The following is a 10,948-nucleotide window of genomic DNA, read 5'->3' as shown; positions in this document are numbered from 1 at the left end:
TCTCTTATCCTATTTGTTTTCCACCAAAACCTTGTTTTGCCTTCTTCCAATCTGTGTTTTAAACTAAGCTCCTCCTTTATCCCACTTGAGATTACTAACTACTGCAGTCCTTCAGGATTTATGTAAACAGACCCTTACAGCTGTATTCAGTATTTTCACACCTAAACTACTACCATCAAATGGGCATATGGCTCTCCATGAATGGACCAAAATTACCTTCTTTCATGTCTTTGCGTGGTGCTTCACGTCACTAATGACAGTCTAGTGCAGCACACTAAGTTCACAATCTTTTCAATTAATGACATCTATTTTTACGTCATTCTCTTCTCTTCCCACTTACTAACCTCAATCCATGCATGCTTTCTTCTCTGTCTCTCGTCCCTGACTCTCTCTCTCCCAGTTTCTGGTTTTCTGAAGTCTTTAGACCCTCTCACCTGGAAGACCTCAGGCTGGCCAGGTTGCTGTGCTGATGGTTGTTGAACATGTTGCTCATTAGAACTTGAACGATGATGCGACTGCTGGCCCTGCCACTGTGGCCAGACACCCACACCCTCTGCTGTCCGTGTCTGGAATTGTCCTGCAGCTTGTCCAGTCTCAGGAGCTAGAAATATAGCAATGAAAAATAAACAACTTCAACCTGCTAACTCCACTAGAGAGGAGAAACTAGTACATAGCCACATGCAAGTCATTAATTTTACCTAGATAACCTCTGTCCTTTCTGTTTCAAACCCTAGTCTCAGATTTATTTTTCTTCTCTAGGTAGAGTCTTTTCTAAAGGATCCTTTGCTCATTCAGACTAAATGTGCATATTATTAAATTTATAATACTTTACATGCTTTTTGTTACACATGCTAATAAAGTCCTTTTCATGCAGGTAGGTTTTCAATTCCAAATGGACTGTTACCATGCATTTCCCTATAATTAGGTCAGTACAGCCAGGACAAAAGCAAACTATTTTAAACACTAAATCCTTTCTCCTTTGTGATGTGATTTTCCTGTTACCCTGACTCTGGTGTGAACTCACCAAAGTTGGATCCACGATTGGTGAGACTAGGATAGGCAGCTGCACCAGGTGACGCAGTGGAAGCACCAGGAAGGGACATGGGGCTGAAAGAAGATGGAGTCTGAAAGCTGCCTACACCAAATTGGGAAGAACGAGTCTTAGCTGTAGCCTGGGTAGCCACTTGCTAAAAGAAAGAAAGGGGTAGAGAGTAAACAGAACATTAACATTATTGCACAGACCATTCCTATGGGAGTTAACCCTCTGTCAATCATTGGATTCTTTGGAGCCAACCTCATTACTTATTTCCCATTGCACATTTCTTTCAATTAACTCCCAGTTTCCTCTGACACTATTTTTAGGCACTTGTGATAAAGTGTAAAAAGCAAAGAACTATGCGATTAGTAAAAGTATACACATTTAGAGTTGAGAATTAAACAAAAATGATATAAATGAAAGCATTTTATAAACTGTAAAACTACACAAAAACTAGAGGCATTAATAATAGTATAGCATTATATAAAGAGAAAAACACACTTTGCATCATTTTATTATTCAATCTGTACCACATTTGTTTGTTCCTAATGATATCTTTTCTTTTGATAACTAAACATTTTCCTCACTATAACAGTAATGCCTATGCACCATGGGATATCTTCAAAATGAAGGAAAATAAAAAGGAAATAATCATCCATAATCCTACCACCAAAGACACATGGTTAACATTTTTGGATAATTTCTTCCAGTTTTCATTTTCCTATGTATTTTTTTAAACAATGAGGTTATACCACGTATAATAATTCTAGAGTTTATTTCTGATTTTGGCTTTTTTATTTAAAATATTACTTATGCAAATATAAGTACACAGCAACATACAAAAGGATATTAACTTTAGCCTTAACATATACATATACATATATATATATTACATGAGGATTTTTCAACACAATTCCTGCTCCCAGTAAGATAAAAATTGGAAGACAGAGGATGGCAGGGCGGTCAAGAGAGGACGTTTAAGACAGACAATAATAATTTTACATATGGAAAAAGCCTAACCAACCAAACAAACAACAAATACAAGGGACAGACAGATGAGAGGGTTTACCTGGGCAGAGAAGCCTGGGCGGGTGCTAGGGGTCCAAGCTGGGGCTGCTCCCTGGGTAGGATTGGAGTGGCGGGAAATCTGGGCCAACATCTGCCCTGCGGAAGTTGATGGCTGCACAATGGTTACAGGAGGGGCCAGACCACTATTTCTAGGAGTGAACAAACAGTGAGGTGAGGATGAAAAAGGTGCATTTATCACAGAATCTAGGAATCACAGGACAATCTAGTGCTATCTCTAGATTCCCTCGACTCCCTAGGGGTTAAGGAAAACTTGATAACAGAATCTGGAAAAGACGAAAAAGACTGACAATCACACTGATCAGGACACACAGAGATGGGACCTGGAACAGGGCAGCAGGACAGGTGCAAAGGAAAAAGAGCAAGAAAAGCAAGCTCGTCTCATCTGAGGCCAACAAGTTCCATTGCTTTGTCTGAGATAACCAGAGAAAGCTAGGCAATAATAAAACCTGGATTCAGTAACTGAATCCCTCAGTTGCCCTGTAAAGCAGCACACACATACGGGGCTCACCTGAAATTCTCTGCCGGCCGGGGGGTAGGAGGGAATGTGTTGCCCTGGGAGAATAGCTGTTGGGTGGCAGGGACAGTGCTGGAGGAGATGCCTTTACTCTGATCTGTGGACCAAAAGGAGTCGGGGGAGGGCCAGTCAAGGGGCTGTAGTATATTAGTTCAGCAAGTTCCTATTTATTCACGAGGTATTAGGGTTAAGTGGAAATATGCTGGGAGACTAATGATTGGGCAGCTGCAGGCCCACCATAAGTGATCAAAATGAGAATTTAAAATGAGAATAAAGGAAAAACATACCGGTACTGATGTTGGAGTAGATTTCTGAAAATCTTGGATCTCTATCTTGGGCAAACAGACTCTCTGACTTCTCAAGCGGCTTGCTGTGTTCTGGCCCTGTGGTTGTTACAGGCTGAACAGAAACCTGTGGGATGTAATGATAAAAATAACCATGAAGGTTTAACATGACAATTTAATAATTCAAAATTTATATAAAGATACACATACACTTTAACTGGCTCTAGGGGACACTTCTTAAAGAAATGTTCACCATCCTTTAAAGACGACATACTAACCTGGGAATGATTGTAGCTGGTTAGTCCATCTCTTCCTGGTACCACATCCAATTCTGTTTGCTGCTGCTGCTGCCTACATGTTAAAGGCAAGTAAAAAGAAAAATAGGGGGGGGGAAGTTATTTTAAAAAGGATCTGGGGAAAGGGCTTAAAACAAACAAAAAAGTGTGACTGTAGACTGCCACTCCCCAGGCTAGTCACTGCTCAATAAAGAATTGTTCCACCATTTCTCACCTGGGTGCCAGCTGCCCTGAGCCCATCTCCAGGGATAAATTGGCTGTGGGACCTAGCTGTGGCCTCTGGATCGTGTTGGACAGTGAAGGCCGTGGTTCCTGGCTAGAGTTCCTGGGAAAATGAAAAGTAGAGACAAGAAAGAAAAAAAAAGTATCTGACTCTGTACAAAAGATACTACAGATTCCCTGGTACATGGGATAATCACTGATAAATTCCCCTTTAAAGCCCAATCCCTATGATACCTGTAACCTTAGATTCAGCAAATAATTCGCACTATAAACAACATGGTACAAATAGAAACTATGTCCTATAGCAAAGAGTTCATCCTGTTTGGGCTCTAACTCCTTCCAGGTATTCAATACCTAGTAGTTGTGGATGTGTGTATGTATACGTTGCATATCCATATATTGTGTTTAAAAAAAGCCTAAGTAAAAAAACTGATGAAAGTACACACTGAAACATTAACAAAAACTATTTCTTGATGGTGAGAATTTTTTCCCTTCTCTTTACTATTTTCAATACTTTTCAAATTTTCTACAAAGAATATTAATTACAAAATAAAATATTAAGAATTAATTAAAACTACAGTAGAAAAAAACGTAGTATGCAAAAATGGGAAAAGCCATTATTTCCAGGAACAACTTCTTAAAAAGACTTAAACATTTCAAAATTTGAGCAAAAGAGAAACACAAAACAGCTGTTATTCAGAAATATAAAGATGCAAAAAAATAAAACAACTATAATGACCTGAGTCCTAAGTTAATAAAAATTTCTAACTGAATCCACTGTTATACTAAATTAATTAACAAAAAATTAAACTTCATGAGCCCTAAAAGTTGAATTAGAGGATACAGAGACTCAATGTTGTCACCAGATATTATTCGTACTTGATAATTATTTCTAATCAGATCTTCAGAAGTCGGTTCAAGACCAATTCTACACAGAGAGATTAAATGGAAAAGAAGTACCTTGACAACTGACACTCACTAGGATGGGCACACTAAAAAAAGACAGCAAGAATGTAGAGAGGCTGAACTCTCATACACTGCTGATGAGAAAAATACAGCACTGGTGCTCAGAATGCAAACTGGTACAGCAGCTTTGGAAAACAGTTTGGGAGTTTCTCAAAAGATTAAGCATAGAGTTACCATGTGACCCAGCAATTCTGGGCTGTGCTTAGTCACTCAGTCATGTTCGACTCTTTGCAATCCCATGGATTATAGTCCGCCAGGCTCCTCTGTGCATGGGGATTCTCCAGGCAAGAATACTGGAGTGAGTTGCCATGCCCTCCTCCAGGGGATCTGCCCAGCCCAGGGATCAAACCCAGGTCTCCCGCATTGCAGGTGGATTCTTTACCATCTGAACCATCAGGGAAGCCCAAGAATACTGGAGTGGGTAGAATATTCCTTCTCTAGGGGATCTTCCCAACCCAGGAACCAAACCAGGGTTTCCTGCATTGTAGGCAGATTCTTTACCAGCTGAGCTACCTAGGTATATACCCAAGAGAATAGCATATCCACACAAGAAGTTGTACACAGATGTTCACAGCAGCATCCTTAGCGTCCAAAAAATGTAAACAACTCAGTATCTACCAACCAATGAACGGATAAACAAAAATGTGTTTCCATTTATAAGAAATGTCTAGATCAGGCAAATTTAGAGAGACACAGAATAGATTAAGTTACACAGGGCTTGAGGAAGATACTCTTAATTAGTATAGGATTTCTTTGGGGGTAATAGCTATTTTGTGTGTGGTAATACCCACACAGCCCTGTGACATACTAAAAAAATTATACCCTTTAAATAAGTAAACTGTACGGTATATGAAATCTATTTTAATAAAACTCTTACAAAGCTGAGAAAAAGTTCAAACAGAAAACAATCAAAGAATAGAGAAACAGAAACTAATAAATTAGTCAATGTAGCTATGCTCTAAAGCAAACTATGGCCCACAGGCCAAATCTAGTCCACTGCCCGTTTCTGTAAATAGAAGTTTACTGGAACACAGCCATCTTTATTCATTTCATTTGTCTAGAACTGTTTCTGTGCTACAAGAGCAGAGTTGAGAAGCTGCAATAGAGACTGTATGTCCCACAATGCTGAAATATTTACCATCTGGTCTCTTAGGAAAGTTTGCAGACACCTGTTCTAGGAAAAAAAAAAAAAATCTGCCAGACTAGAGCAATAAACTGATGTATAAAACAAAATTATTTCTAGACAAGACTGAAACAAAACTGAAATACAATTGACCTTTGAACAATTCGGGGGTTAGGGGCAATGACTCTCCAAGTAGTAAAAATCCGTGTATAACTTATATAGTCAGCCCTCTATATGGGGTTCATGTAGTACTGTATTATTTACTATTGAAAAAATTCTGTGTATAAGTGGACCATTGCAGTTAAAACTCATGTTCAAAGGTCAACTGACCAAACTCTTCGCATGTCAGAATCTAGTCTCTAAGTCATTGTTTGCTAAAATTTTACTCTACTAGTGTAAATCAACTACATTCCTACAAAAAATTAAAATTTTTTTTTATTCTACCTGGATGAACTACCCCAAATTCTAAGCAGTTGGCAGATGCGGAACTAATGGTATTTACTACTAGAAAAGGAGAAGGAAGAGGTAGGTAGCCAAGCAGACTTGGCCCATGAGAAATTCCAACACTGGAGAAGTTCTTTGAGGTACATACTTCACATTGGTGTTGGTACAGATGATGTACTCAATTTCATCTGAGTAAGGGTTCTGGAAAGTAAAAGAGCTGGTTCTCATCCAGAGCCATTCTCGGTTCTTAGACCGAAACCGGAACATGACAGACAGCACCTGGCCTTTTAACTTCACCACCTGAAAAAGTTTTCAAGCTATCAGTTGAAACTCACAAAAATTTTCTTTAGACATGTACAATCCTAGGATTCTTGTGTCACTGTCCTTGAAATAACAATATCTTGCAATGTTACCAACAAAACAACGTGGGGAGTGAAACATTATTAGGCTACTAAATAATAAGGAGGTATATTTATCATGTTTCTTCTTCGAGTGCCAAGCTATCTGACCACTTTCACCAATGTCAAACAGGAGTAACAATTATTTCCAGGAGAGAAAAGACTATGTTTCCCCACTTCCTTTGGAAAGTCCCTTAAAGATACACTGATCTAGCAAATTTACTAAAAGTTTAATGACATTGAACATTGCCTACATGCTGCTCCTCAATCCTAGTTTCTACCACTATGACTGAGAATTTCTGTTTTCACAGCACACATGAAGGTTTCTATAAATAAAACTAAAATGGCTTTAGTTTTATTTTGCTTTTTAAAAGAGAGTAATTTTTTTATTATTTTCACTTCTGATCTCACACAATATAAAATAATCTTTTGAATCCTCCTCCTTTATAATAAATATTAGAGGCTAACATTTGTTTTGTATTTACAATATGCCAAGCCCTAGGCTATGTGTTTCTTCTTTAAGAACAAATTTACTTGACATCTAAAAAAATGTTTTCATCTTTAACACTTACATGTGCTCACTGAATAATATATACACAATGAAAATAACATTTGTATACAAACCAAGTACTGGATTTGAAACCTGATTATTGCTGTACGTATCTACACCAACAGAGTATAAATTCAGTACTTCAAAATACCTACACTATAAATTGCTTTTTAACCAAAAGTTAAGTGATAACATTTGTGTTTAAGTTGACAGAAGAGTGGCAGTAATTGCTGATATTACAGCCTGAGAAATAATCATAACAGAAAATGGGATATATTTCACTTAACAATAATAAAATGGTACATTTTAAATATATAAATAAAATTTTTAAAAATCAAATGTGAAACAAAGTACAGCAAGAACCAAAATGGGAAGAAAACTAGGAAAACAAGCTTCATTAGAAATAGTAACTAAATTTATGTACTGAGAAGCAAAAAGAAATATAAATCCATCTAGACTTAAGAAATATCAAAATCTAGAAATCAGCAACTAGTAAGAAGCAACTAGTCTGCACAGTAAAAAGTACCTTTGCTTAGTACTCTTAGTATCACAGCAGCAACTGATATCAGAATAAAAACCTTGAGATCACAGTGTGTCTGAATCACCCATTGCTTTGGAACAAACATTTTTCTACAAGTGATAAAATGGTAGGAACTCTGTGGCCAAACATGTCAGAATTATGAATTTCATGGATTTAAAATATACTGTACAGGATCTTCTCACATTGCCAGAAGTCCATGTCCTTAGCTTTGAACAGTTTCAACAGAAGTCAGAATAGCTTTTCTAAGACTGCACATGTAATGCAATGTGATCCTTCTGCACGGATGAAACAAGTGATGCTGAAAAATCAGGAGACATTTTTTACTGCCATTGTCTGATTTCCTCTAGAAGTTGAGCTATGTGTTTTAAATGCTTTATCTTATTTGCCTACTGTATCAATAAAAATACAATGCTGTGCTGTGCTGAGTCATGTCCGACTCTTTGCGACCTCATAGACTACAGCCCGCCAGGCACCGCTGTCTATGAGAATTCTCCAGGCAAGGATACTAGAGTGGGTTGCCATGCCCTCTTCCAGGGATCTAACCCAGGTCTCCCGCATTGCAGGTGCATTCTTTAATGACTGAACCACAAAGGAAGCCCAAGAATACTGGAGTGGGTAGTTTATCCCTTCTCCAGGGGATCTTCCTGACCCAGGAATCGAACTGAGGTCTCCTGCATTGCAGGTGGATTCTTTACCAACTGAGCTACCAGGGAAACCCAGTAATAACACTAGTGAGGCTTAAAGAGGGAAATTAACCCATCTAATATAAAGTAAGAGTACCCTCTAAAGCCAAGTCTGTCCTGAAATTAGAATTCACCAGATGTTTTCAGAATCTAGGGCCTAAAAAGTACAATTAAGAGTTAGCTTACAATTAAGAGTTAACTCTTACTTATCTATAGAAGAACTGTGAAATGAATTATTCAACTACTACCCACTGTTAAGTGCAGAATATTTTAAATACTTTAAAGATGGCCGCTTTGATGTTGAGCAGCCAAAGCCAAACAAAAACACCTTGAACATTACATTATCCATAATTTCCAAGTACTGGTCCTTTCTGTTTCTTAAAAATACAAGTTAAGTAATAGTGTAAAATTGCAAGGCCTGCCATAGTGCTCGATTAATCAGTACTCAATAAATATTTGTTGGATAAATGTAATAATAGATATTAGACAAAAATATTACTCCAATTCAAACCAGGAAAAAAAGCTACCTGTTGGAAGCTGTCTCTTAGAAGCTGCTGGTCTTCAGGATGACAGAATTCTACAATATTCTTTCCTAAGAGTTCCTAAAAGAGGAAAAGAAAAGTAAGATCAACACTTTTATGACCACCTAACTTCCCTGGCCCATTAGGAGAGGAACTGGATTTAATTTCTCTTGCTTTTATCCTAGGATTATAGATTAGAGGGGGAAAAAAAACCAACAAAAAACTGGAATCTGCTAAATAACTGACCTCTAGAGCAATTTTCTTTTTCAGGATATTGCACATTTATTTTAACTGCATTTTTTACAGATTTGAGGTATAAATTTAGATAGGCTCACTCATTCCAAGTAAATTTTATAATTTTAATTTAATGATCTATAATACATTTATATAGTTATACAACCATTATCCCCAATTCAGTTTTAGAACATGTCCACTGCCCCTAAAACTTCCTTTCTGCCAGTCTGAGGTCAATCCCTGTGCTGTCCACTGATCTGCTTTCTGCTTCTTTAGTTTTGCTTCTCTGTACAAATGGAATCACAGAACAGGCAGTCTTGGGTCTGGCTTCTTTCACTTAACCTAATATTTTAATGAAGTTCATCTGTATTGTTCCAGATATCAATAGAATATCCTTTTTATTGCTTATAGATATTCTAACATGGATATATCACAGCGTGTATCCATTCATTAGTTAAAGGACATTTAGCCTGTTTTCACTTTTTGGCTATTATGAATAATACAATCATGAACATCTGTGTATAAGTCTTTCTGTGAACGTATGCTTTCTTTCTCTTGGGTAAATACTTAGGAGTGGACCTGCTAATTTGTAGGGTAAGTGGGTGTTTAACTTTTTAAGAAACTGCCAAAATATTTTTCCAAAGTAGTTTACCATTTTACTTATCTACCAACAATGTATGAAGGTTCTGTTTCTCCATGGCCTTGCCAATATTTTTTTATTACACCCATTCTAATGGGATACAGTGGTATCTCATTGTAGTTTTAATGTGTATTTTCTTAATGATGAGCAACTTTTTATGTGCTATTCATATTTCTTCTTTGATGAAATGTCTATTCAAATCTTGTGCTCTTTTTTTTTAACCGGCTGGTTATCTTAATAAGTTTTAAGAGTTCTTCATGTATTTTGGATATAAATCTTTTTTCAGATATATGATTTGTAAATATTTTCTCCCAATTTGTGGCCAGTCTTTTCATTTTCTTAATGATCTCCTTTTAGGAGGGCAAATTTTAACTTTTATGAAATCCAACTTATCAAATTTATTTTGTGAACCATGTTTTTAGTGTCATAAAAAAATCTTTGTCTAGGGAATTCCCTGGCAGTCTGGTGGGTAGGACTCGGTGTTTTCACTGCCACAGCCCAGGTTCAATTCTTGGTGGGGAGCACTAAGATCCACCAGGCTACACAGTACAGCAAAAAAAAAAAAAAAGTCTTTGCCTAACCCAAGATCACGAAGATTTTCTCCTAGTTTCTTCCAGAAGTTTTATATCTTTGGCTCTTACACCTTTACATCTTGGAGTTGATTTCTGTGTATGCTATGAAGTAAGAGTCTAAGTTCTTTTTGTTTTATTCTGTTTTGCACATGAATATCCAATCGTCCCATCCCCATCTATTGGAAAAGCTTCTTTCCCCTTGAATTATCTTGATATCTTTGTTGAAAATTAGCTGATCAGTTGACCATAAATGTGAGACTAGACTCCATTCTGATCTACTGATCTAATAACTATCCCTACACCAACACCACACTGTCTTGGTTTAACAACAGTTTTACAACAGGTGCTGCATTAGGAAGTGTAAATGACTTTGTTCTTCTTTTTCAAGATCTCTTTTTCACCAGCTTCTTTACACAGCCACAGCCACAAGTCCCTCCTGGTGACTAGAATTTTGAAGTTTATGTAACGACCTATTTCTCAATTCAGATATAGTTATATCTGGTCTTCAGAATGAGATATCTAAATAAATCATAATAACTAGTGCTAAAGTTGCATGTTTAATGGGTTATTATGCACCTAGATTGATTATACGAATTATCTAAAGGTGGCCATATCATTATAGCTAGATAAAGTGCATCATTATCTGTATTAATAGCATTGATAACAAAGAAATACATATTCATACCTGTTGCTCCCACCTGGTTTCACAAGTCGTATTTTTCTAGCTCAGATGCTAACCTTGGTAGGAAGTTGAGATTATACTTAGCTATCATTAGAATAGGATCATCTCTTTTTCTGAGCTAGGGCTGCTATGTTTTGACTATCTCTGGAATTA

General features: G+C 37.1%; 1 protein-coding gene across 1 annotated transcript in view; it reads right to left on the bottom strand.

The window, feature by feature from the left end:
- ARNT (aryl hydrocarbon receptor nuclear translocator) overlaps nt 1-10,948 on the bottom strand; it is a 66,184-nt gene that overhangs the window by 2,334 nt on the left and 52,902 nt on the right. Inside the window, exons 13-21 of the mRNA XM_040230761.1 lie at nt 8,674-8,748; nt 6,123-6,274; nt 3,434-3,544; nt 3,202-3,274; nt 2,927-3,050; nt 2,634-2,736; nt 2,106-2,253; nt 1,025-1,187; nt 435-601 (exon numbers count right to left, since the gene is read on the bottom strand). Of these exons, the coding sequence (XP_040086695.1) occupies nt 435-601; nt 1,025-1,187; nt 2,106-2,253; nt 2,634-2,736; nt 2,927-3,050; nt 3,202-3,274; nt 3,434-3,544; nt 6,123-6,274; nt 8,674-8,748 (1,116 nt within the window). The remainder of the gene's footprint in view (nt 1-434; nt 602-1,024; nt 1,188-2,105; nt 2,254-2,633; nt 2,737-2,926; nt 3,051-3,201; nt 3,275-3,433; nt 3,545-6,122; nt 6,275-8,673; nt 8,749-10,948) is intronic.

This window comes from Oryx dammah, unplaced genomic scaffold (genome assembly GCF_014754425.2).
Source record: "Oryx dammah isolate SB20612 unplaced genomic scaffold, SCBI_Odam_1.1 HiC_scaffold_28, whole genome shotgun sequence".
In the NCBI taxonomy this organism is placed as follows: domain Eukaryota; kingdom Metazoa; phylum Chordata; class Mammalia; order Artiodactyla; family Bovidae; genus Oryx; species Oryx dammah.
This window is presented reverse-complemented; position numbering and strand designations above follow the sequence as displayed.